This window comes from Arvicanthis niloticus, chromosome 9, assembly GCF_011762505.2.
Source record: "Arvicanthis niloticus isolate mArvNil1 chromosome 9, mArvNil1.pat.X, whole genome shotgun sequence".
NCBI lineage: Eukaryota > Metazoa > Chordata > Mammalia > Rodentia > Muridae > Arvicanthis > Arvicanthis niloticus.
This window is the reverse complement of record NC_047666.1, coordinates 25468903-25496642: the sequence shown is the minus strand read 5'-3', so window position 1 is coordinate 25496642 and position 27740 is coordinate 25468903. Positions and strand designations below refer to the sequence as shown.

Genomic DNA, 27740 nt, shown 5'->3' with positions numbered 1-27740 from the left:
GAATATTAACCATAAAGTACACTATATCCATGCTTTAATCCACAGACCCAAAGAAGCTTAAAAACAAGAAGGGCACAGTCCACGATATTTCCTCACCTCACAGCATCATGTTAGAGTCCCATCAGTAGGTATGACTTTTGTAAAAATGAAATAAAATATGTACCTGGTGCCCTAGAAAACATGGGGTAAAATTAGTTTGAAGGGATCAGAGAAATAAGAATATATAGAGCCCTCTTCCACTTTTTCCCTCCTCCACTGCACCCTGAGTGTAAATACACACACACACACACACATACACACACACACACGCCAGACAGCTGAATGACAGAATGTTTCTAATTCTTGAAGGGGTTAAGCAGAGGAAGACGAATGTAAAACTTACATAGCTTACAATTGTATTTCAAAAAGTTAGAGCAAAGTAGAGCTGAGGAAGAGCATGAGGGAATGCAGATCTGGGAGACAAACTCAAAAGAAAGGGAGGAAAGGATGGCAGAAGCCAGAAGAGGCTCACCTTGGAGCTTGGGAGTGGTGGGGTAGAGCAGCTCCTAGCAGCTCTGTTTCCCTAAGTAGTGTATGCACATAGATGTTTGCTCAATGATTCATGAAGCTGCAATTGGTCCATGAACACAACTAGGCTACATGTTACCATATAAAGCTTTTAAATAAGCAAAGCCAAGTCGAAACAAAACACGACCAAGTCATTCCACACCCAACAAACAGGTAATTAGTCTGCCAGCCCAGTGCCACCAAGAGTTGACTCATTACTCTTCTTCCCCGAGAGCCAAGCTTCAAGGTGGCAGTCTCCATCATCACCATGACCTTTATCCCCTGACTAAAACAGCATCCAAACTCAGCTTCCAACTTCTGAAGCTCTTAGTCCCCTTCGTGCTGGAGTTGGATGTCCCTGAACATTCAACATGCCCTCTTCAACTGTCCCTGCTGTGTGGCTTCTTTGCCCCTCACAACCTCACTTCAGTCTTCGGTACCCACTCTGTGCTCTGCTCCTCTCAGTAGGAAGGGCTGAAAGGCCTGTGATCCAGGACTAAAAACACTGGCAAGAGTGGGTTTTTCTGGCTTACTCTATAAAGCCACAGATGCTGAGAACCATACAGCTCCCTCTTGGCACATGCTGAGCCTAGGGTCTTCCCTGCAACAGCCAAACAGGTCTTTCCAGGGTTCTTGGGATGCTTTGTAGAGAGGCCCATGCCTCTTCTGCACATGCCAGCAGCAGCTTTCCTGCTCAGACCTCCTCCATAAAGGTCATGGTTGGATCTTTTCCACATCACTCCCTGGTTTCTTGGGCACTGAGGAAGGAGTTCACATTCTCTGTTCAGAGGCCGTGCCTTCACAGTTCCTAGACTCTTCCTTCCGTCACACGTTTCTCAGCATCCCTCTTTACTCTCAGGCGTCTGCTCTCTCTGAAAATGACTACACATTTTGTGGACACAGGCCAAGACTTTACCTATTTTATATTCCCAGGCTCACAACTAAGTAGGAGCTCAGATCATTACGCACAGGGAATTAAGTCTTCCTACTCAGTTTAGAATTAAGTTAGCCAAACTGCCTGTCTTTCCCTCAAGACAATGTCTCACTCTGTATCAGAGGCTGCCCTTGAATTTATAGGAAACCCACTACCTCATATTCTCAATGGCTGGCATTACTGTTGTAAGCTACCAGTTTGAATCAGTACGAAATGTTCCTAACTATAGCATTATAGCAAATAGTTTAACTCAAGTGGCTTATCTAAATCTGAAAACATCCAAATATGAACTCATTAAGTCCAATATGACCAGTGATCTGCGCAGAGCCAGACACTGAATATCTTCTCTGAGAATCAAAGGAGGCCAAGAAGGAAGAAACCATCTCAACTGAGGAAGGAATTCTCACTTCTCTCCCTGTGTTCCCAGAGGTTTCAATGCTGCCTGTGGTGTTCTTATGGACACAGAAGAAAGTAGAGCAAGTTAGTGAGGGACAAGCAGAGGGCTCAAGCCTCGAGTACTGTGAACTGCAGTGACCAAGACAGAAAAGCCTGAAGCCACAGGTTCAGGTTTCTCCAAGCAGAACTCTGAGGTGGCACCTTGAGAGTCAAAAGTTATGTCTTTGGGATTTCCCTTTGTGAGCCATTCTCTCATGAAGGCACCACAAAGGGAGCACAGAGGCTGCTTCTCCAACCTCTGCCCACAGCTGACTGGAAGCTGTGACCATGGAATTTAGTGTCAACCTGACTGGATGGAACATTATTTCTGGATGAGACCATGAAGTGTTTCTGAGGAAATTATGTTTGGGCCAGGTCCACTGTCAACATGGGTAGGTACAGTGTAGTCAGCTGAGAACAGGACAAATAGGCTGAGGAAACTTCCTCCGTGTCTCTCCTGAGACTGGCATGCTTTCTCTGTCCTTAGATAACAGAACTCCAGGTCTCCTGGACTCTAGGTTGTGGATTTATTGTTTCCCTGAGTCCTCTGGTCTCTGGCTTCAGAATGATACTCACACAAGTTGCTTTCCTGGCCTCTAGTTTTCAGGAGTAGACTGAGCCAAGCTACCAGTATTCCAGAGTCTCCACCTTGGAGAAAGCCCATTGTGGGCATGCTCATCCTTATAGGCCAAGTCCTCCAAGTGTGGTCCTAAAGAATTGAACCTCGATATCAACGGATGTCAGCCTGTGGACCCATGCAGAGATGTGTTTCAAGGGGAGAACTACACAGATAGTCCTCTCCATGGAAATGTAGGCATAGGGTAACCTCTTGAGAACCCGGAACTGTAGAGTGATCAGTGAATGCCTACAGCCTTGAAAAGCTGTAGCTCTGGGATTCCCACTGTGAGCAGCTGGTGCAGTGAACCAGCAAGGACATAGCAACGAGGTTCTAGACATAGTTGGGTTCAGTCACCCTTCCATGTTTTGTTTCTTTTCCTCTTGAATGGAACTTAACCTCTTATGCTATTTTGCCATTGTACTTTAGAAATGTGTGGATCATTGACTGCACAGGCTACAGCTGGAGAAGGCAGACTGTGAAAGTGTGGGCTTTTCTATGCCCGCCATTACTTTGTGTAATGAGACACAGAAGCCTTTATATTTAATAAGCTTCAGGCACTATAGCTGGTCAGATCCTGATCTATTCTAGCCCAACAATGCTGGTCATAAACCACTTCCCAGCCACGTGACCTGTTATCTGTCACCTTAGTCTCATGTGTCTCCTCCTTCCTCACCTGTGTCTGATGGTGACTCCTCTGGTTCTGCTTGAGACTCTCTCCCTCTATCTGGGCCAGGAAGTCCCACCTTTTCCTCTCCTGTCCAGCTATAGGCTGTTCAGCTCTTTATTTTAACTAACCAGAAGATGATGGAATGCAATGTTTTACAAAGTACTAAGACAGGAGATGCTTCATAATAATGACAGTACCAAAGTCCTGGACAGCAACCAGATCTCTACATACAGAAATCAGCATTCGATCGCTTCTCGGCTAAGATCAAGTATAGAAATCAGCATTCGAATACACAGTGCACACAAGCACTTCCTACAGCTGACTGTTTCGCCTGTTTCTGGAAGTGTGTGAATTGCTAACCACACAACCTGGCAGATGACATAAGAACTACCTCTACACATGCCTTTCCAACTCAGGAACCAGAGGTGACTTACCTGACCTTGTGAGCATCACATGTTTCCTGCCTGAGCAGGTGATGCTTGGATGCTGGAGGTCGAATATTTTAAAATAAGACTTCTCTACCCTGAGAGGCTGATGCTGGTTGGGGTCACATCTTTTTAAGTGGTACTTTCTACAGCGTGAGTGGCTGATGCTGACATATGGGAGCCACACCTTTTTGAATGTCACATCTTCACAGGTCATGTGCCTGCAGTGGCTTGGTGTGTTTCTATTTAATAGGCTTCAGACTTAGTGAATGGCCATACTGTCATTTTCCCCAGGTGTGGGGGGGATCTGCATCAGCCACCACTAGCCCAATTGGACCAGAGTCCACCTCAATGAAGTCTCTAGGTAATTGTTTAAAAATTTCAACTCACCCCAGAAGGCAACATTCTGAGCTATCTCCTCTTCTTGCTTCTTGTGCAGAGAGGGAAAATATTCAGGCTTTCTATAGTTCATATCTTAGGAAAAAATTCTTTTCAGCATGGATATGTCCAAAGTGTAAGTTTGTTCTGGTTTGATTTCCAGCAAAGAATCCGTGCTTCCCTGAACACTCCTGGGCCGTGGAGTCACTGTGTCCTTACTGACTTACCATACAGTGTGGGGAGCTGACAGAAGGCAGCTATCATCCTTGCAGCCATCTTGAGCCATATACCCTGACAAGAGACTTGATTACAATAGCTTATAACAGTTGAGCACAGTCTGATAACATCTTGTTTTAGATACTCAGGATTTTCCCTTGGGTGTGTGAGACTTAAAGGTGTGTGACTTAAGGGTGTGACTTAGAGATCAGATTTAGAGACAAGACCTAAGGGCATGACTTAAAGGCATGACCTAAAGGCATGGCTTAGAAGTGAGACATATAAAAGGCAGAGGCAGACAGAAGAAATTATTATTAAGTATTAGGCACTTGGAGTAGGCACTTGAGACTCAAGACAGGCAACTAGGGATTAGACACTTGTACTTGAGACAGGCACTTGGAAGAGAACTTGGAACTGGGAAAGAGACTAGCAACTTGGAACCGAGATTAGGACTTGAGATTTATTACAGAGGAACTAGGAATTAGGACCTGAGACTTGGTACTAGGAACTGGGGACTTGGAAAGAGAGAAGAAGAGAGACTGAAGAATAAATGGGATTGAATCACACTCTGTCTGGTCTCTATTCTTCTCGTCCATCCTCACTCTGTCTTGCTGAATCCCGATCCTCGGACTGGAGCAGCTTGGGGCAGTGCTGGCTCTAACAATTTAGCCCCCAAGGCTTTTGGCAGTGTGGGTTCCAACACTGATAGAGCGGTCCAAGACATTTTTGGCCCCCAAAATGTGGGGCAGAGTGGTTCTCAAAAATACAGCTGTCTTTAGGAAAAGTGAAGTCTAATATTCCCAGTACTGTTCCCACTGCACTTTTGTGTGTGTACATGTATATGGGTGTGGCTGCATGTGCACGCATGTGAGTGTGTATATATGGGTGTGGATGCATGTGCACACATGTGAGTGTGTATACATGGGTGTGGGTGCATGTGCACGCATGTGAGTGTGGAGCGTTAGAGCTCCATCTCCACTTGTGGTCTACCTTAGTTTTAGGGGGGAGAGCCTTTCATTTGTGTTGAAATTCACCCTTCTTTTGATTTTTGATGGCCATCAAGCACCAAGGATCAGCCTGTTTCTTCTTTCCAGTGCTGGGATAAGCCTGTGAGGGGCTGTCTGAGCAGCAAGAGGTTCAGTCAGAATACTCACCAGTGTCGACACATGCTGCTCCCCTGCCAACTCTTGTCTACCAGGTGGGCCACGTGGGCACAGACAGAACTAAGTCTCATACTTCCTTATTTGTGACACCACCACCTTAGGTCCCCATGTCTTTGAGTAGCGAGGACAAGCGTGTGTATGAGAGCCCTGGTTAATACAATGACACTGTCAAGTTCCGTGCTGTCAGCAAAGGTGAGAAGCATGGACAGGAGCAGATGAGTGAGGGGTCAGTCATGGGAGGGAGACGAAACTGCAGGCTCTCACATTGAAAGTGTGTTACATAGACACAGAGCCTCCGTCACCACCATGAAGCTCAGTGCAAGAGGGGGAAAACAGACAGAGACCTGCTGAGCACCAGGCCCTGCATGCTACAGGAGAGACTCCTGCATTCCTGCTTCCAACCTCAGCACGGAACACACAGAGCCTCACCTAAAACCATGCAGTGCAGTATGGGGAGGGAAAAGATGTCCACAGACCCACCTGCGGCCATCCCACCCAGGTGGGCTGTAAACACCTAGAGGCCCAATAGCTACCAGGCATTGCAGACAGAGGAAGCCACTTAGAGCCACTCCCCCATCCCGCCAGCCATAAGGTCCTCCTGCAGCTGGAGCCACTGCAATGTACAAGTATGTAGACAGATGGGAGAGGGAGAAGTGGAGCAGCTTGAGCACTGTGAAGAGAGATGAGCTGGAGACTCAAGGATGGAGAGTACTAGCCTGGTGTGAGTAGCCAGCCCTTCCACCCAAGGCCATGGTGACATCCTAACCTGTGCTGTGGTTGAGGGCCCATGTCTGGGTCCATGACTATGTAGCAGTAAGGGGTCAGCAACAATGTCTGTGGCACATATTATCACTTGAGATCAGAGGGATGTTCCTGGTCTGGGCAGCAGTCAGGGCTCACAGGGATGTCCAGGGACTAAAGAGATGGCCCTACCACTCACTGGCTATGTCGCTCTGGAGAGCTGGCCCCATCTTTCACCAGCAGTAGCATTTAGCAGAATGGACCCTGCACCTCCCTGGACAGCCAAGCAGAGCTAGCCCTGGTGGTGGGGTGCTTAGTCAACCCTGAGGGTGATTGCATGGAATGCTGGCCCTGCCACTGTCTATGGTGAGGTGGCAGAGGTGCAGAGGTGATGCCCCCACTCCCACCCCCCAACACATGCAGAGGTCAGGAGAGCTGGCTACAAGGCCATGAAATCGGGAGAGTTGGCAATGCCCCTCCCCAGCTGCAGCACTTGGGAGAGTGGGTACTGCACCTTTCCTGGGCAGCAGGGTAGAACTAGCCTTGGTGGAGGAAACTAGTCCCAAAGGTAGAAGGGAGAGAAAAAGAGGGAGAGCGCTGCTCCCCCCACTCATCTACCTTGAGGTGGAGAGGGTGTGAGGGTGATGCCCTCCCCGACTTTGCCCGTCTCTACTTATGATAGTCAGGAGAAGCCCTAAAGTCCTGAGAATAGGAGAGCTGTCCCAGCCCCTCACAGACTATAGCACTCAGAATGGGCCCTGTGCCTCCTCTGGGCAACACAGCAGAATGGGCCCTGGTAAGTGGCCCTAAGGTTGTGAGGGCAGGAGAGCTGTCCCAGCCCCTCACACACTGCGGCACTTGGGAGAGTGGGCCTTGTACCTTGACTGGGCAGCACAGTGGAGGCATGGGTATGTAAGCTGACCCTGAGGGCATGAGAGCAAAGAGCTGATCTTGGCTCCTACAGATGGCAGCACTGGGTGGCCTAGCCAGAGCAGTGCTGTTGTGATAAGGGAGAGTCAGTGGACTGACCAACTCAGCTGCCACCCAAGCCCAGATCCAAGGCTTTGAGTTGGCCTACCATGCAAATGACAGTGTTCCCACACCTGGCACCATCATCTTCATTGAATCTGAGTTGGTGGCCAAGTTCAGTTGAATTCTTCATTCACTCTTGTGGTGGGAGACAGAGACTAGATCGTTCTGAGAGGGGTGGGGGAAGAGGAAGGAGATAGCATTTAACCCTGCTCCAGCCATGCCAGTGGTCAGCACAGAACGTGTGTGTCACAGACTGCTCCTCAGGATATCAGAGAAGAGAAAACAATGCAGTGACAACTCAGATGAAGTCAGTGAACAAATCCAGCCGGGGACAGTAACACGAAGGAAGCAGAGTGATGGAGCAGGCACTAGGGACATCTGTGGCCCGGGGACCATAATACAAAGTGGCTCCTGAGGAGAGTTTGACTTAAACAAACAGCTTAGACACTGGGATCATCACAGAAGACTTGAGGTAACTATGAGTGAGACACTTATCAGAGGTCTTTGCATAAACACAAACCCAACAGTCACCACACACAGCCTTCTGCTGTCACCAAGGGAAGTAGGAGGCAACTCGGCTAGGCTGGATCCCAACTCATGCCTTCTACAATGCAATAGGAGATGGAAGCAAAAGGCATCAAGGCCAGATACCCTCATTAATTTAGTAAGTATCCATCATATCCAAGTCTGTCTGGGCACTTGAGGGACAATGAGGAAGGAAAACTCGGCTTCTGCTGTTTAAGTATGTCGGGGTCTAAGGCTGAGGGGCAGCAGAAGGAAATAAACCTTTGAGAACTGCAAGCTCTCAGGTGTGGGGAGCCGACAGAAGGCGGCTATCATCCTTGCAGCCATCTTGAGCCATATACCCTGACAAGAGACTGGTTTACAACAGCCTACAACAGCTGAGCACATTCTGATAACATCTTGTTCTAGATACCCAGGATCTTCCCTTGGGTGTGTTAGACTTTAAAGGTGTGAGACTTAAAGGTGTGACTTAAAAGTGTGATTTAGAGACAAGACTTAAAGGTGTAACTTAGAAGTGAGACATAAAAGGTGAGAAGCAAATAGAAGAAACAGACTTAGTACTTGAGACTTGAGACTCAGAAGAGAACTTGGAACTGGGAAGGAGACTAGCAACTTGGTACTAGGAACTAGGGACAAGGAACTAGGATTAGGACCTGAGACTTGGTACTAGGAACCAGGGACTTGGAACTTGGGACTGGGAACTAGGGACTTGGAGAGAAGAAGAGAGACTGAAGAATAAACGGGATTGAACCACACTCTGTCTGGTCTCCATTCTTCGTGTCCGTCCTCACTCTCTCTCTTGCTAAACACTGACCCGTGGACCAGAGCAGCTTGGGGCAGTGAGCCCCCAAGGCCTTTGGCAGTACGGGTTCCAACATTGATAGAGCAATCCCTGACATTTTGGCCCCCAAACATGGGGTAATGCGGTTCTCAACACTCAGGTACCAGAGAACCACACAAGCCTGTCTTGACCTTTGCTGGGGACTCAGGGTGTTGGGAGACATGTGACACATTCTGGAGACAAAGTAGTCACAGCATTGGCCAGTGTGCTGTGAGCCCACTGGGAATGCAAAAGACAAGAAGGTGAGACATGAGTCCTTGGGGGAAGTGTGACATTTTCAGGTAAGGGTGGGTGATATAATAAAACTGAGGGGAGAGGATGGCAGAGTAGTGAGGTTCCTGTCAGTAAAACAGTAGGGAGCTACTACAAAGAAAAAAGGCTAATTTCAGGCCACACTCACTTGGTCCTGTGGACTTTTATAAACTGAATAAAACTGATTTTACCTTTGTAAGTGGTTTTCAGTTGGAGGTAGCTTCTTGGTTAAGAACGAGAGATTGTGTCCCCTTCCCCATCTGGTGCTGGGACCCCATCTGGATTGGACCTGGGCAGTCCCTGTGCATGATACCACAGTCTGTGTGTTCATGTGTGTGTCAGGCCTGTTGTGTGTGGAAGACAGTGTTTCGTTGGTGTCCTCATCCTCCCTGGCTCTTGCCATCTTTCTTTCTCCTCTGCTAAGTTTCTCTCTGAGCCCTTGGGGCAAGGTGTGATGAAAACATCCCGTTTAGGACTGAGTTTTCCAAAGCCTCACATTCCATGCACATTGCCAATGAGCTGTTTTATGAACTAATATCAATTTGGAATGTGCCTAATTTATGTTTACAGTCTTCTCAATCAACAAACTTTGTTCTGTTAACTCACAACTTTCCTTTCTCCAATTAGCAAAATACTAATATTGACATGTTTTTCATTGTGGAAGGATTTTCAGAATGGTAAATACATATGAGTTTAAAATTGACCACAGTAAGCCAGGCAGTCGTGGCGCACACCTTTAATCCCAGCACTTGGGAGGCAGAGACAGGCAGATTTCTGAGTTTGAGGCCAGCCTGGTTTACAGAGTGAGTTCCAGGACAGCCAGGGCTACACAGAGAAACCCTGTCTCGAAAAAAAAAAAAAAATGACCATAGTATGACTATCCTCCAAAATATTTAACTACTGATAGTTTGTCCATTTATTCAATAACTCTGACTTTTCTGTCAGCTTATGCTGATCTACATTGCTGTGAATATCCTAACATGGACGTGAAAGAACCTTCAGAAATTACAAACCAGTGTATAACTTTTCTTAATGGCTGCCATAATTATCCACCATCTATACTGGGACTTAGTCCACTACTCTGACTTCAGATGTCCTGTCCTTTGGTTCCACTTGTACATGAATCAGAGATTTCCTGACAGGCACAGGAGCCTCTGAGTGCTTGGAAATCTCACCCTTGATCTCCTGTCAGACAGTGTACAATTGCCTGTAACTCCAGATCTAGGGAATCTGACACTCTCTTCTTATATCTACAAGCACCAGACTCACATGCATAAATCCACACAGACACAGAATTAAAATTAAAAAATAAAATCAAATTTTAAAACCTACAAAATGAAATCACAGAAACAAATAAAATAACATATATATTTTTTTTCAAAAGAAATCTGAAATTTCATTAGGTGTTACTTTTAGTGCTGGGTTCAGTAGTGTGATGCAATCCATATAAACATATATACATATATTAGATGTGATATGTATGAAACACACACACACAATCACCGTTTGGCCTTTAGTATCAGTGGTCAGATGCAGGATTTTACCCTTTCTTGGGTCTCTGCATCCCTGGCTCTTATATATATTTGTGGGATGGTACTCTGGTCCTTTCACTGTGTTGCTCCATTTCCTCTGAATCTAAACTCAGTGGAAGGGTCCAGGCAGGTGTGGAGTAAAGTGCCAGAATTTCATTGATCTGAGCCTGATCTGACCCACTGAGATCTGATCAGCTAAACCTGTTATCAAAGCCCAGGAGAAGAAACCATTTCTTAGGCAGATGTAAACCTCTCTAGGCAAAATTACAAAATGCTTAATTCACCTATCTGACATGGCCTTTTCCTTTGCATTCAGACTGATAACTGAAACGTAGTGAAATTGCTGAAGAAGGAAGTAACGTTTAATGAGCACTGAATCCCTGATGGATTCCATACTTTGTTACTTACCCCGCCATGTTACTGGGGATGGAATCCAGGGCCTCAAGTGTGCTGAGCACACCCTGCTCCTGAGCTACACCCCAGTCCTGCTTCCTTTATCCCTCAACTTTCCTGTAAAGCACATACTATTAGCAACCCCAGATACCAGAAAACCTGGGCAGGAAGGGTCAGCATCCTTCCAGACAGTAAGTGACCAGGTTGCAAATCAGAGAAAACCCATTCCCATAGCACACTGCTTCCTAGGTATGTGGTCATTACGGATTTCTGGAAGATTTCTGGATTTCTGAATGATGAGGCTGAACTTCCAGTGTATTGTTAAATCTCATCAGCTCTGTGTCCTGGCTGAGAACCTGGCCTTCATTTCTTGTACAGAAGTTATGTACACAGAAGAGAGGTGTGTTCTGTTTACATGGATTGAACCTTCTAAGTGGGCACAATGATATTTCATTAATGCCCTAAGCTGTAAATTTAAAAATTCCAATTCTGAGCCAGCAAATATAATCCTAGCCTATAATCCTATAATCCTATATGCCTATAATCCTAGCACCCAGGAGGCAGAGGCAAGCAGATCTCTGTGAGTTCAAGACCAGCCTAGTCTACAGAGCAACTTCCAGGACAGTCAGAGCTACACAGAGAAATCCTGTCTGAAAAACAAATTCCAGTTCTGAGATGAGAAAAAGCAGGCTCACAGTCAAATAGAGATGCCCCTTCATCCCCAAGGCTCCTCCTGCTTTCTGCTCTTCATCTCTTTCCTCCATCTTCTCCCCTTCCCTCACTTCCTTCCTCTCCTCTCCACATTGCCACTCCTCCTCCTTCTCTTCCTATTGGTGAACTCCTGCCCCACCCCTTGTCCTCTTCTAGCCCTTCTCTCCATCTATCTCCCTCTCTGTGTCTCTGTATTTCTGAATCTCTTTCTTGTATGTTGCACAGAGGTAATTTGGAGACAGATTTTTTTTTTTTTTTTTTTTTTGGTTTTTCGAGACAGGGTTTCTCTGTGTAGCCCTGGCTGTCCTGGAACTCACTCGGTAGACCAGGCTGGCCTTGAACTCAGAAATCCGCCTGCCTCTGCCTCCCAAGTGCTGGGATTAAAGGCGTGCGCCACCACCGCCCGGCCAGGTTTTTTTTTTTTTTTTTAAAGAGTCTCAGCTCTCTGCTGTAGTGAATGAAGCAGAAATGATGAATTGAGAAATGGTGAATAGGGACCCAATAAGAATCAATAGAAGATTCTAAGTAAATGAAAACTTCCCTAGACAAACACGGTAGAAGGAAAAAGAGTCAGGGAGTGGATTAGACCGATTTAGATTGTTCAATGCCGCGAAAAGGCAGGAGGCAAAGGGGAATGTTAAAAACAGAGTCCACTAAGCCCTGTGGAATAACATCCAAGAGACAGAAATAAGTTTGGGGGGTGGGGACAAGCAGGAAGGCAAGCTTTTCACATTCCCCACTAGCTCTGCAGACACGACTCCAAATGGATCCTGCATTTGTTGTGGGAATTCTTCCACCTCTTGCTCTAGAGGTCCTTCCACTGCATTAAATTCAGACTGCTTGACGTCTTTTCTTGGAAAACAGGCAACATTGGGGTGGGCTGGATTGTCTGTACCCTGTCCTGAGCAGTTCTGCCGGTGCACAGCTGCAAAACCGGGCTCCTGCTCAGTACAACACTGTTGAAGCCAATGGCAAGCTGACAGACCTTACTCTCAGCGTGACGTGTGACGTCAGCACGGCGGGGCAAGGCGCATGCGCACCAGCGAGGCCTCGACGCAGCGCTTTCCTTTGCCGGCGCTTTGGATCCGGCGGCGTCTTTTGGCGTCCCTGAAGTCGCCACTTTGGCCGCTCTGGCACGCCTGGCGTTGGGTGGGCGGCATCTGTGCGCCCACATGAACCAGTGGCATTATGGTCGATATGGTCGTGGTCGGGGCCGGGACTTCGCTGTCCGTGCCCCACCCAAGAAGAAGGGCAGAAACCTCATCCCAGAAAGGTAAGGCGCTTTGGTTCCGGGCTTGGCGTTCCGACTGCCTTGGTGGCCTAGAGTCTCGGCGTGCTCCCTGGCCTCGCGCCCTTCCGCCTCCCAGAGTCCTCCGCGCCGAACCCCACCACACCTCCCCACCCCGCCTTCTGGGGTCTCAGGTCTGTCCCAACAGGACTCCGTGGAGCTCAGGCCAGGGCGGAAGTGCGCGGTGGGGCGCGGCTGCCAGTATTGAGGCGTCCCTTGATGACTGAAGCCGCAGTCTTCAGCTTGTTTGGGCGTGGTGTGAGGGATCCGGTCTGAGCCGTACACACCCTTTGCTCAACCAGCTGCCGAGGTTCTTTTGCTTCCAGGACTCTGAAAGCGGAGGTGTCATTTGAGGGACTTAACCCTGCCTGTGCCAATGGCTAGTTTTACGATTTTGCTCACAGGTGCTATGAACCCTTTACTTGCAGCTGTTTGCTTCCCTTCTTCGATTTCAAGGGTCGGTCGTTTTAGCTCCATAAATAAAGAAAAGCTGTGCCCAGATCGGCCTCTCATCTTCCTAGAACTCACAAGTCCTTTGTTTTATCTCTCAGGATGGGCAGAATGCTCTCTCCCTCTTCCCTGACTTCAGTAAGGGCTTCTTTTTATGTCTACAAATGAGCATTACCTAAAATTCAGGATGGACATAATGTTCTCTCTCCCTTCACAGACTGATATCTTTAGAGTCTGTCAGCTCTTCTCCAATATCATCCCAGTGCAGAACTTGCCTGACATATTGCAGAAGACAGCTGTCTATCTACTGGCCAATCCATTTTTAACATATATAGTTAATTATTTAACTATTAATTATTAACTAAAGTATAAGTTATAAATAAATCATTATTGATATTTTATTATTTCATTATTAAATTATCTTTGTTGGATATAAAAGTTTTTAACTAAAAATTAAAAATAATTGTAGGTGTTGCTTATTTGTTTAGATAAAACAAGATAAATATCAAGTAGTAATTTTGAGGCAGCTCATAGATGTAAGATAAAGCTTGACTTTAAAAATAAAAAGCCAGCTTCTTGTGGTGGCCTGTCCGCCCCACTAGGTTCCACTACTCTGGGGCCCACTATGTCTCTAGCCCAGTTTCTCTCAGTCCTCACTCTGTACTCCAGGTATATGAATGAACCATCTCACTTGGACATAGACAACTCAGCTGTGACTCTCCACACTGACTCCTTACTGAACTGAATTTCATGTTGTAAGAACTGGGAGATTTCTACACACTGAGTTGATATCACTGCTGTGGAAACTACAAACAATGAGCAGTGAAAGTATTGAATTTGAGCTCTTTCAGCCAGTGTGTAGGCATTCATTACTCCTTGCTGTTTTTAATAGTTTTTAGTTACCGTACAAAATATGGGTTTCATTTTGACATTTTCTACATGTATGACATTATACTTTGCTCATATTCGCCCACACACATACACCTTCCCCTTTCTCCTGCCCACATTTTGCTAGTTTCTACCTCCCCCTAAATAATTCACCACTGTTTTCATGTCTCAAATAGTATTATATGTATATGCATTGTATATTTAAAACTAGATTTCACATAGGGGAAATAGACACTGTTTGTCTTTCCCTTTTCTGCCTCCTGTTGCCCTCTCCCCTCCCTTAGCCCTCTTCCCCTCTGACACAGTCTCCCTTCTGTTTTCATGTCTGATATCACCTTAGTATCTGATGCAAGGCTGGGTTTGTTAGGCAATTCTGTTCTGTTCTGACAGTTCTAGGTTTTAGATACTGTTTGTGGAGACCTGTGTGCTGTTTTGTTGTCTTGTATCTGTTTTCAAGATGGGGAAACAGAAAGAATGATAGTAGGTTGCTCCTTGTGCAGAATGAGTAGGTTGAGGGACAAAGGGTAGAGCAGAGCAAAGGGACATTCTGTGTGTGTTATGTGCCCATTATCTTGGAGCCTTATTCTTGGAAGCAAGGCTGACATTCTGTTTGACTAACAAATACCCTGTGTCACAGGTGGACAGACTATCTCCCAGTTGGGCAGCGGATGCCTGGGACTCGTTTCATTGCTTTCAAAGTTCCGTTGCAAAAAGTAAGTGAAAATTAATTCAAGATTTTTTCATAAATATAAATTCCTCATGGAGAATACTGGCTCTTAATCAGAAATAATTATAATGTGTTATATTTTGTGTCAGCCTGACTAAACTAGATAATTCAGTATTCACTGTGTCGATAAGGTAGTTGCTGTGCTGGAAATTCAGTAGACTGGGGGGAGGTGTTCATTTGTGAAATGCGTTGAGATTTTAAGGCATAGGCAAATAGGAACAAGTTTTTGTTTTTGTTTTTTTCTTACGTATTTAATGTTGACTAGGACATTCTGAAGTCTTTCAGGCAGGGAGACACAAACACAGAAATATGTTTATATCAAAGTGAGCTTTTGTTCTTCCCACCACTGGAAGAGAGATTGTTTGCAAGCTTCCAGAAGAGCAGAAACAGCCCTTTGGTCTCATTGTGTCCTCATCTCCTGGGGCTCTCTCTTATCTCACTCTCTGACAGAAATTTGAAGCAAAGCTTATGCCAGAAGAATGCTTTTCTCCCTTGGATCTTTTTAATAAAATTCAAGAACAAAATGAAGAACTTGGATTGATAATTGATTTAACATATACTCAGCGCTATTATAAAGTAGAGGTAAGTAGACCTCTGACTGCAAAAAAAATCATAGTAATTGAATAGTTTCATCCTGTGCTGATGCAAAAACTAAACTTCATTTGTGGATAGTAATAACTTTTAAAGAAAAGCAAATAGTTTCCCTAATTTCATGTTGAAATGAGATTGAAGGCCAGGCATGGATGGTAGTTAGTGGCTGTAATTCCAGATCTTAGGAGACTAAGGCAGAAGGATCACAAATTCAATGCCACCTTGGACTACATAAGTCTTCAGCAGCGCAAAACATACACACACTAGATTGGAGACATGAATTAAACTATAATAGGTAGTAATTATTACCATTCTCTTTAATCAGCAAAAGTTCTGTAACCACTGAACATTAATTCTTCCTTCTATACGCCATACCTCGTAGTAACCTCTTACCTGCTTTATCACTATGAATTTCCCAGTTCTAGGTATCTCATACAAGTAGCATAATGTAACATGCATTTAAATTAATTAAAACATAATTCTGTCATTTTCTTTAACCTCTCCTAACCCCATCTTCACATCCATAGCTTCTTACTCTTTATTATTGCTGCATGTACATGCAGATACACAGGTGCAACCTGCTGAGTCCGTGTAGTTCTGCTTGTATGTACAGCTTTTTTCAGACTGACCACTTCATGATACTTAACATCTAAAGACGAATTCTCCCTTTCTCAGACACTTAATTGCCTGTAGTTCTTTATCTAGGGGTAGGGCCTTCTGCAGTTTCTCCTGTCCATGTTGGCGGGTCAGCTGATGCTACTGTTCAGATCTTATGTAAGCACCCGTATTGTTGAAATGTCGTGAGTGCAGCTTTTCCTGTCATATATATAAAATACAAGCCTGCAGCTGACCTCCTGGGCCTCCATCTCTTACACTATTCCTGCCTCCCTCTCCTGAGCTGTCCTCAGAACCTTAGGTGTGAGGCTTGTATTTACATGTTGACACATGTAAATGGAGCTGAGCAGTGAAGTGTTTTCTGCATTTTGACTAGTTGTGACTTTTTGTAATCTGCAGGAGGAAAAAAAAGTATCTTTGATGAGGTTGGAGAGTTACACTTATCTGCGCAGTAATTTTTTTTTAAGGTTTATTTTTATTTGTATGAGTGTTTGCCTACTTGTATTATGTGCACCTCAGACATGGCAGGTGTCTGTGAGGACAGAAGTGGGCATTATATCCTGTGTAACTGGAATTACAGATGGTTGTGAACTGCTTTGTGCTGGGAATTAAACCTGAGTCTTTTGCAAAAACAGCCAATGCTCTTAACCATTAAACCATCTCTCCTGCCTCAGTATCATGTCATACTTGCCTTTCTGTGACTGAATGATTTTAGTAAGTATGTCTCTGAGATTTATTAAAACACATATCAGAATCTTTTTTCTTTTCTGGCTTAATTTTAAGTTATGCATATATGCTGTATTGCATTACTGTCCTATCTATTTCACCCCCATGCTGTCTTCTGAGTTCCCCTACCCCTGTGTATGTTGGGGTGTGGGAGAGTTTGGGGGTGGGAGTGCTTAATTTTTCATGAGAAAGAATCTCATAGTGTGGCTCTAGCTGACCTGAAATTTATTATATGTACACCAGGCTGGTCTTCAGCCCACAAAGGCAGCCTCCTCCTGCCTCCCATGTGCAGAGAGTCATTGTGGGCACCACCACATCGGCATGTCTTATCTTATATTACAGAATTCATCTCTGTCTTTGTATGTGTATTGAAGATACAATACTTTTTCCTTATCAGTTCTTTTATGTCAGATATGCAATTTGATAGCTCCTAACTGTCATAAGAATTGATAGTTTGCAGTTGGCTGTCTGTCTGATCTGATTAAGACTACACATTGCTGTCCATGTCTCTTCTTTTTATCCCTGCCCTTGAATTCTTGCTTTGAGAGATCCAGACAGGCTATACCATCTAAATGTTAGCTGTGTGACTCCACATGCCTGTTTTTTTCTCTGCCAATGGGCTGGCACAGCCAGATTTAGGATTCTGTTTTTCTAACTCCTTTTCTCCCTCCTCCCTCCTGCTCCCCTAACCTCTGGTTTCCCCTTCCTTTTCCTTTCCCACCCTCCTTTCCTCTCTTCCTTACTGTTTTTTGGGGGGTTAGTATTTGAAACAGAGTCCTAGTATGTAGCCCTCGTTGATCTAGCACTCATGATCTTCCTCCCTAGTCTTTCTGATGCTGGAATTATAATTATATAGCATTCCACCTACCTTTATTTACTTATTCATTTAACTTTGAGATAGTGTCTCATATAGCCCAGGGTGTTCTCAGTCACCAAGGATGGCCTTAAACCCCTGATCCTGCTGCCTCTGCCTCCCAAGTGCTGTGATTATAGGCATGGACCACCACACCCAGCTTGATTTCCTTTTCTAAAGTCTTTGTTTTAATGTATGTTTGTGTGCTGGCATGAGTTTGTGTATAACACATTCATGCTGGAGCCTACAGAATTTAAAAAAGGGTGTCAGATCTACTAGAACTGGAGTTGCAGACATTGGAACTGGCTATCTGGGTCTTGGGAACTAAACCCTCATTCTCTTCAAGAACAGTAAAGGCTCTTAATTATGAACCATTTTCTGGCTACCTTGATTTTCCTTTTAACATGGCAATTTTGAGCATGTCTGTATATTTGGAGATGGGTTCTTTTTTGTTGGCCTGACTGATCTTGAACTCCTGTGCTCAGCCTACTGAGACAGAAAGACTACAAGGGTGTACAACCGTGCCTGGCACGAGACGTTTTTTATAAATGATCAGATGTCCTTCAGTTAGGGGGCATATAATGAGTGGTTGTCTCTTATGGTATTACTAGTTAATGATTGATCTATTAATTCCTTTGAGGCTTCAAAAGGTTGATCTTCTTTTTCATTTTTTTTTTTGAGACAGGCTCTTGCTGTGTAGCCCAGGCTGACTTCAAACTCAAGATTATCCTGCCTCAGCCTCCCAGGGTCTAGGATTACAGGTGTACGCCACCATACCAGGCTATACAAGGTGAATGTTATCATTTATATCTTATTTAATGAAGTTTCTGCTTGTTTATTTACACAATGATGTCTACAGGATTCTTTCCTCTGTGTAACAGCTTTCAAAATAATATCTTGGCTCCCTGATACCTGCCAATAGTGACTAGTCAGATTTTATTTAGTTAGTTAAATTTTTTCTGTCATTACAAATGCCCCTGTAGTTGCCTTTTTGAATTGGAGCACAGGTGGAGGGCCTTTCAAAATAAGGGGCTTCTCCTTTGGCTCCTAAAACCTTTTAAAAACAATATTATTAAGAACTTCATACACTTTTCTGATCACAGTCACCCCAATACCATAGCTAATTCCTCCTGACTTACACTCCAATGTCATGTCCTCTTCTTTTTTTTATGTGTTTTTTTATAATATGTTCCCCACATGCTTGATGGAACCTGTGGAGGATAGAAGAAGGAGTCGGATTTTTTAGACCTAGAGTTACAGGTAGCTGTGAGCTGCCTGGCCTGGGTGCTGGAAACTCAACCCAGGTCTTAAGCTTCAACCCTCTAAGCCATTTCTCCACCCCACCCCCATTCTGCATTTTAGAAATAATCCACCAAGTCCAGAGTCAGTGCTGCTGAAGTGCACATGTATTAAAGCCATCTACATGGCATGGCCAACTGCCCAGGGCCACACTCCTGAGGAAAACTGACGTCCCCTCCCCAGATAGCTGTCAGCTGCCACTAGCTCCTCAGTGGATTAAACATTTCTCCGTGCTAATCTTTTAAGATGTCCTGATCATTTGTGATCACTTTGCATGAAAGAAATTCCAGGCTCATCTTAACTACTTCCTGTCCCGAGCTGACTCAGCCATTGCAGAAAGCTTTGTTTCCTTTCAATATTGATAGTTTTTCAGATATATGAGCATCAGGTATATTTATTGCTAATAGACTGATGTTGTCGTAAAGCTTTTTTGTAGACAGAGCCAGGAACTCTGTAATATTTGTGATAGTGCTTTCCAATTAAATCCAGAGTTACAGATTTTCATCTAACCTCTTTTTTTCCCCTGAGATTTATTTGTGTGTGTGTGTGTGTGTGTGTGTGTGTGTGTGTGTGTGTGTGTCTGTGTCGACCTGTATGTATCTCTGTGTATCTGTGTCTGTCTGTGTTAGTGTCTACTGCATGTGTGTAGGTGCCGGCTGAGGTCAGAAGAGGGCGCCGGATCCTTTGAAGCAGGAGTTACAGGCTGTTGTGAGCCATCAGACATGGGTGTTGAGAACTGAACTACGTCCGCAGGAAGAACAGCAAGCACTGCTAAGCTCTGAGCCATCTCCCTAGCCCCGCCTCCCCTGTTCTTTCTGTTATTCATAGCTCCTTTTGCCCAGCTCATTACTACTTTGTGCAAGCACAGAATAGTGAAATAGTTATTAGGTAGAACTGTTCACATGTTTAGTCACCCCATATATACACCCTGATTCACATTGAATTTGGTGTGTTCTGTATACCTAGTGACTGTCCTATAGTCTTAATGAGAACCAAGTTCTATTTCCTGGTTGAAACAGCTTGGTAAGCAGTGGCTCTGTAGTCAGAAGTGCTATCATAGTGAGTTTGTCATTATCAGTTTATATTCAGGCTCCTCAAATCTTTCATTATCTACTTACACATGAAGTAATGTGTATTTGTCTTTGTTTTGCTTTCTAGGATTTGCCAGAAACTATTTCTTACAAAAAAATTTTTACAGTTGGTCATCAAGTACCTGATAATGACACTATCTGTCAGTTCAAATGTGCAGTTAAAGAGTTTTTAAAGAAAAATAAAAACAATGGTAAGTCCTTATAGTTTGTTTTTTTGTTTTGTTTTCCTTGTCTGAACTCTGTTGTACATTTTGAATAGGTTTAGAGACTTTTTTTAACCATTTTTAATTATGTGTGTATGCTTGTAGCAATGTGATATGAATGCAGGTTCTCAGAGAGTCCAGAGGCATCAGAGTCCCTCATGCTGGAGTTACGGTCAGTTGTGAGCCATCCAACATGGGTGCTGGAAAACTGAATTTGGGTCCTTGTCAAGAATAGATGTGCTCTCAAGCACCGAGGTGGCTCTCCAGGGCAGTTTGATATTATTAATATCCTAATATTAGGTCTGTTGTCTTTGAAAATGTCAACTTGTGGTAATAAAGTGTTTTTCCTCCTTTGGGCCACACAGAAATAAAACTTGAGTGACAACTGTGTAATGTATGGAAGTGCTTCCCTTTCCCTCTGGCTAAGGAGTGAGAGGTAGAAAATTAAAAATGCAGGGCCCGGCTAGGAAACAGCACAAGTGGGCCAGAAGACTTGCATCTTGGTTGTACATACTGACGGCGTCTCTGCTGTCTTTGCATTTTGAGTATAGTTGTGGTTATTATTTAGTGTCACGAATGAATGAAGCCTGGACTGAGGTCTGCAGCTTAACTGTAGAGCACTTGGATGGCTTACATGAGTCCCAGTTTCAAACTTGAGCATTGCACATGCATACACACACACACACACACACACACACTCACTCACACACACTCTAGTTTCTTCTTCATATTAAGACTGATCTTTCTCTAATGCAACCTGGTGGCACCTCTACAGTAGGCATCATTTTATCTCACCAGTGCTTGTGGAATTTCCACAGCAGTGAGCCTTTGGTAGCTTATTCTTGATAGCATGTGTTTAAAGTCGCTTTACTTTCAACATAGTAGTGATTTTTCACTAACTTGTAAGTCTTACTCTTCAGAAAATTGTGTACCTTATTTTTGGTGTTTCTTACCTCCATATTTCCTATTTTATAGACAAACTTATTGGTGTCCACTGCACCCATGGCTTAAATAGGACTGGCTACCTCATTTGCAGGTGAGTTGCTAACCCAAAAGTCAAATAGTGTAGTGTAGAGAGAGAGAGAGTGTGTGTGTGTGTGTGTGTGTTTGCAATGGTAATCTAAACGTCCATAGAAATAGTTAATTATTGAGCAGTGTTGCCTCTACCCAGAGACTGCCATCAGCAATACCATTGTAGACTCCATAGATGAAGATATAAGCACATCTGTGTGGCTTAAAGTACAATAGACATTCAGTTCTGCAACTTAATATGTGGTAGGAATCTTCTTGGAAGTATTTGCAGACCTTATTTTTTAAAGGCTGCCCTGTTTTTTGGTTTTGGTTTTTTTTTTCTTTGTTTTTTTGTTTTGTATTGTTTTTTGCATGCTGACATACAAGTCAGAAGTTTGATAAAACATTAAAATGGTATGAGCATCTTTGGATCCACTGATGCACTAAATTCAGATGCATTCTGGTGCTTCTTAAGGCATTGGTGTGCTGTGTGACTTTATGTTCATCCACTCAAAAAGTCCTTACTGAGCTATAGTTTGTGTGAGCAGTGTGAGTGCTGGCAAAGATACTTATGTAACCTGCCTCTGAAGAAAGAAGGAAGACTAGAGGAAGAGGAGAAGAAGAAGAGAAGAAAGAACAAACGGGCTATCACTGTCAAGTGCTGAGGAGTACAGGAACATAGTACCTTGAGAGCAAATGAGAAGGGAGCGACCTGTCTCATCAAGAAGACAGTATATTTCCATGGATGGTTGAGCTAGTTCTGGCTGAGTAAGGGCACAGAAGAGACTATGAACTTAAGGCTGAGCCAAGACCCTAGAGTAGGATTCCATATACTGTGCCAGAGGCAGTGGGCAGTGTGGTAAGTATGGCATTGAAGTAGGGCTTCAGGTGCAGGAAGGAGTCAGAGCTGGGCCATGCCAAGTGGTTTTCAGCTGCTTGAGTTTTTGTTGTTGCACCTTTTAGGGGTGTGTTGAGTCCCATTTATTTCTGCTAAGTAAAGAATATTCAGGAGTGGTAGAAGCACGGAGTCATTAGGATTTTGTACAAATTGAAGTGTTGATTGATGGTCACTTGGACCAAGATGTCAAGGTCATTTTGGTAGAAGGATTCAGTCATCACTGTCAGGATCCTGGTGGTAGATTGAAAGTGAAAATCAGGAAAAGTAGGTGACAGTGATGTTAGTTCCTGGGTTTGACCCATATCATTTGGCTACATTACTATTTTTCCCTGTTGCTTTGTTGGTTATTGATGAATACACCGTGATATTAAGGAAGCCTTCTGTGTTTTAGTTCACAAAGCAGTTTGATGGAAATGACTGCTGAATCTGCCTGTTAAACATTTGCCAGTTGGTCATGCATTTCCTTTATTATATTGTTGTATAAGTACCTTTATTAATACATTCCTAAATTAGTCAATCTTGGGATAGTCTTTTTTTATGGTCATGGCATGTTATCCTGTAACTGTTGGATTAGATATATAGTATTTTCTTAGGATCCGTATGTCTCCACTTGTACGTGAAATTGGACCTGTTGATTTTTTTCTTTTCGTATATTTAAGTGACCCAAATTATGTTGTTTTGTTAGATATTTGATTGATGTAGAAGGCATGAGGCCAGATGATGCAATTGAATGTAAGTATAAGGGGTGCCACTATTTTTCCCTTCCTATAAAAGCAAAAGGTGGAAATGGTAGAGCCACATATCAATTTTTGGAAAAAATAATGTATGTGATGCAGTATAAGATGCCAGAAAGAAAGTGAAGAGTGAGAAGGAAGGAGTGCTGCTCGTGGGGCTGGGGATGTGGCTCAGCGGCAGAACATCTGCTCGGCATGTGTGGAACCTGAGTGTGGTCTCCAGCACCAGAGGGAAGAAAGAGCAAGGATGGGAATGTAAGGCAGCCTTTGCCAAAAAGCTTATGAGGAACATGTCTGCAGTAGTGAGAGCTATCAGCCTATGACTCAGTCAAGATAAACTATCGTACTTAAAGATCATTAAATAATTATCCTTAGGGTTGTGGTGATTAGAAAAAATGAATTATAATAAAGTAAGAAAGTAACTTTCAGCTAATTAGGTTTTGAGCTTCTATCCCCTGACTAGTCAGTGAATATGAGCTCTGATCTGAATTCTCTGGGCTAGATTCCTTTTGGTGCACCAGTTTTTAACAGTTCATCTTTATCCGCTTCTCAGTATTCAACAGGTGCCGGGGGCATTGCATAGAAAGGCAGAACTACATTGAAAACCTGCAGAAACGTCGTGTCAAAAAGTAAGTCTTCCGTTTCTTGGCTGAGATTTTTGTAGCTAGGGAAGCCTCTTTGATATAATTCAAGCAGCACATTTCCCTGGCACCTTGCTCACTTGCTAAGCAAAACCTAAATAGCTAGGAGTGGGGAGGTGAGACCAAATGTTCACGAATCAAAATACATAGAACTGGAATCTGGTGGCACTGTGGCACACTTCTCTTTCAGGAACCAGAATGTTAGTGCATCTAGGTCAGGTGATCTTGAAGACTCAGCACCTCATACGGAGCAAGTCCACACCACTGACAAACCTGTGAACAAAAAACCTAAGAAGAAGCGGCGTGGTGGTCATCTGGCATCTTCCCAGAATGTTTATACCCAGACCCAGAGCTCACTGTACTCATTCAGGTACCTATGCGTCTCCTTGTCCTAGAACTGCAGTGGAAACTATTTTAAGCCAGGGAAAGTCCATTGTGGTAATGACCAGCAACTGGGATTTCCTTCCTGATCAGGGTCAGTCATGCTGCTTAGCAAATCAAACACTGGATGGAAAATGTGTAGCTCTTCAGATACACCTGAGAAAAGAAAATGTTATTTTATCCTTTTTCTTTTTTTTTAATTAGCTTAATCTAAGAGAAGTTAGATAGGCCTACTAGAAAATAAAATCTTGCATTATTGGGACAAAACCCAAGATTCTACCTCTGAAGTATATCCCTAGGCTTTAAGATTCAATTTTTTGGAATAAGGAAGGCTGTCATTTAAAGAACAAATATGAAGCCCGGCAGGGTAGTATGCCTATAGTCCCAGCACTGGGAGGTAGAGCCAGGAAGATCGGGAGTTCATCATTGGCTATATAGTGAGCTCCAGGTCAGCATAGACTACATGAGACGTTGTCTTAAAAAGAGGGGGAGGGGGATTTTGAACAGAGTAAAGTCATAATAGAGATGGTTACACATGATTTAGCAGATCAAATTATAAAGGAATTTCAATTGGGAAATGGGGAAATTCTCTGTTCAGTCAAAATTGTCTGTTAGAATTCTCCAGAGAAAGAGAAGATAGAGAAGCAAGGGAAGGTGGGCAGGTAGATAAGATGGGCCTTTATTAGGGTGATTGACTTGTGTGACTCTGTAGGCTGAGAAGTCCCCCAACAAGCCCTCTGTAAGTTGGAGACCCAAGGTTGCTAGTAGTATGGCTCAGACCAAAGGAGCATGGCGACTCTCTCTAGGAGTCGTGAGGAAAGGCTAGAGAAGCCTTGGGGTGGGGGTGGAAGAGCAGGACAGAGGGTAAACTTGCCTTTGCTCTGCTTTGTGCTGGTACTGCTGTCTCGTCCAGGTGATTTGCACCCACCCACGTGCAAGGCAGACCTTCCTTATTCAGTCTGGTCTTCATGCTTCAGTCTTCTTTGGAAACTCTGGTTGACAGATGCAAAAATAATGCCTCGTGAGCTCTGTAGCTATTCCTTACCCTAGTCAAGATGCTACATAAAATTAACAACCATAGCTTGCAAAATGTTTTGGCCGTTAATTTAGCTTAAGTTTTTATGAGCATTTGAGGGTTGTGACTCTCAGGCTGGGTTTGAATTTGTCTCCTTACTCTGCTATTCATACCATGTGCAATCTTGGGTGAGACCACATCTCTGATTTCCATTTTCTGAGGTGGAGATTTTCAAATGCATAACCCATAACATGGTTGTTACCTTGCTGCATCTGTTAAAGCAAGTTGGTACATTGTAACACCTTCAAAAAGATGCTACTGGTAACACAGAGAGTGGGATTAGCCCTTCTGAGTCAGTTTTAATGACCATAAGGATGTTCATACCTGGTATTCCATTTTAAGACTCTACTTTTCAAATCCTACTGTCTTAAGACAGAGCTAGATGACAGAAGACAGCTGGATGGTTTAATAAAATCAGGTCAAAAGAATTTAAAAAATGTTTTGAACATTTTTAACTTTTTAAACTGTTTTATTATTCCTTCATATGTGTTGAACTGAAGGTGAATTTCCTTGCTCTGTGTACAGTAGTAGTATATATTATGAGATGCTAATCCTCAAAATATTAATGGTAGGAAAACTGGTAGTAGCCTGTGATTCTAAGAGTGGGAATACAGCTAAGTGACCATAACCATACTGTGACATTTTTATAATGCCACTGAAATTGAAACTTATAACAATAAAAATAGTAGCAGGAGCTGGAGAGTTGGCTCAGCAGTTAGGAGTACTGACTGCTCCTGCAGAAAACTCAGGTTCAGTTCCCAGATCCACATGGCTGCTCACAGCCAGCAGCAGCAGCAATAGTCGGAATGATGGAAAAGGATAGAGACCAAAGAGGCTACTAAGGAAATTTGACTAAATGAGATTTTTTTTGTGGGTGGCAGGGGGAGAAGGAGGAGGACCTGCATGAGGACAACCCGAGTGTCACTCTTCACACTTTGACCTTATCTGTGGTTCCACTGACATGCCAGGCCAGCTGCCCTCCAGCTTCCAGGGATCCTCCTGCCTCTGCCTCCCATATTATCATACAGATTTCAGACACCTGCTACTGTTTCTCAGCTTTCTGTGGGTTCTGGGGATCGAGCCGCAAGTCCTCACATGTGTATGGCATGAGCTGTACTTACTGTGCTATCCATCTCCCCAGCCCTATCTCCATTTCATAAAAAAATGAGGAGAGAGATAAGTGATTATCTGCTTGGGTCATCCAAGCAGGAAAGAGTGCAGTTAGAGTGTCTGTATTATTTTATAAGGCTTGTTATTATATGTTAATCTTGGTAATGATTTCTTTCTTCTTGTTTAAGAAAATGGTCACAAAATCAGAGTGTTTACCAGAGAGGCCTTGTCCCTCCTGGTCCAGCTGGAGAGTACTATTCACAAAGAAGATTCTTCTGGAACATGAGGCCAAATGGCAGTCAAGCGACCCACAATAAGAAGTGGACTGCTGATAGTTACCAGAGACCTTTCTACCCAGCCTACTGGGAATGGAACCTGTGAGGCACACTGTGGCTGGTCTGTCATAGGGGCCACCTGAGATCAGAGCTGGACAGAAGACAGCTGGGTGATTTAATAAAATCAGGTCAAAAAGAATTTTAAAAATTTTTTGAACATTTTTAACTTTTTAAACTGTTTTACTATTCCTTCATGTGTGTTGAAGGTGAATTTCCTTGCTTTTTACCTCCCTGCTGGTGGCTCTGGCAGTCTAGAACACCTCAATTCCAGGCCTCAACTTTCCTCAGAACATTCTGAATAGATAAACTGTTACAAACTTGCAAATCTTTAATTGCCTTTTGTTTTCCCTGTATATTCCCTTTGCTCAAGCCTGTAATGTGTTCAGAGGTTCATAGTGTTTTACTATGTCCTTTACTGGCAGTCTTTAAGGGCGTCTGTTTTCCATCACTGTTAACATTTTCTACTAAAACTCTAGCCAGGAGACAGTTCCTTTCTTTGCACCTATTTTCTGTCCTTGTGGGACTCTGATCAGCATTTTTTCCTTGATGGTCAGTGTTGGGATTTGACCAGCTTTTTACTGACCCTGCCAGGTATGCCAGCTAACCCAGAGAAGTATAAAATTTTAGGGACTGATGGATTGCCAAGTTAGGTAAGAAGAAACTAATTGATAGACCAGAGTGCTGGTTAAATTGTAATTTACTTGATGAGGTAACTGCCACCAACAGGGTAGAACTATCCAGAAGGCTAGAAAACCTCTGTAGATTTTAAGTGTTGAACAAACTAGGAATGTCATACATCCCTGGATATCTGGGAAGACTGAGGGCTATGCTGTCCCTGAGGACTTCAGTTCAGGATCTCTGTCCACTGGCCTCCCACACTGGAATGGTGCTCTTTCTCTAGAACACACCTCAGGTTACATGGAGGTGCTAATTACTTCACCTTAGAACTCACTCAGGAAGTTGCTCCTCATAACACATAGTCCACAGCAAGTGTTTGGTGAAGGACTAGGCAGTTTGGCTTCTATCTTTTAAGCCTCTAATCTTAAGGATTGTAAAACTGGCCGGGCGGTGGTGGCACACGCCTTTAATCCCAGCACTTGGGAGGCAGAGGCAGGCGGATTTCTGAGTTCGAGGCCAGCCTGGTCTACAGAGTGAGTTCCAGGACAACCGGGGCTACACAGAGAAACCCTGTCTCGAAAAACCAAAAAAAAAAAAAAAAAAAAAAAAAAAAAAAAAAAGAAAGAAAGAAAAAAGAAAGGATTGTAAAACTGACCAACTGATGTTACACACAGTAGTTATTTTCTCTCTCATGTATGAACATGTGGAGAGAGCTCCCTAATGAGGACCATCTATTCTGTTCATCTATTCTGGCCTACAAATAATTTTGCTCAGTCAAGTTGCTCTGCACTCGAGT

At 43.9% G+C, this 27740-nt stretch overlaps 1 protein-coding gene across 1 annotated transcript; it reads left to right on the top strand.

Annotated features, from left to right (window-relative positions):
• The first annotated feature begins 12443 nt into the window (after window positions 1–12443).
• Dusp11 (dual specificity phosphatase 11) lies at window positions 12444–26651 on the top strand. The gene is made up of 9 exons (XM_034511874.1): window positions 12444–12683; window positions 14674–14749; window positions 15214–15345; window positions 20006–20129; window positions 21117–21177; window positions 22736–22782; window positions 23338–23413; window positions 23616–23795; window positions 26180–26651. Exons 1-9 carry the CDS (start codon window positions 12583–12585, stop codon window positions 26370–26372), a joined length of 990 nt encoding a protein of 329 aa, XP_034367765.1. The 5' UTR covers window positions 12444–12582; the 3' UTR covers window positions 26373–26651.
• Window positions 26652–27740: the final 1089 nt, after the last annotated feature.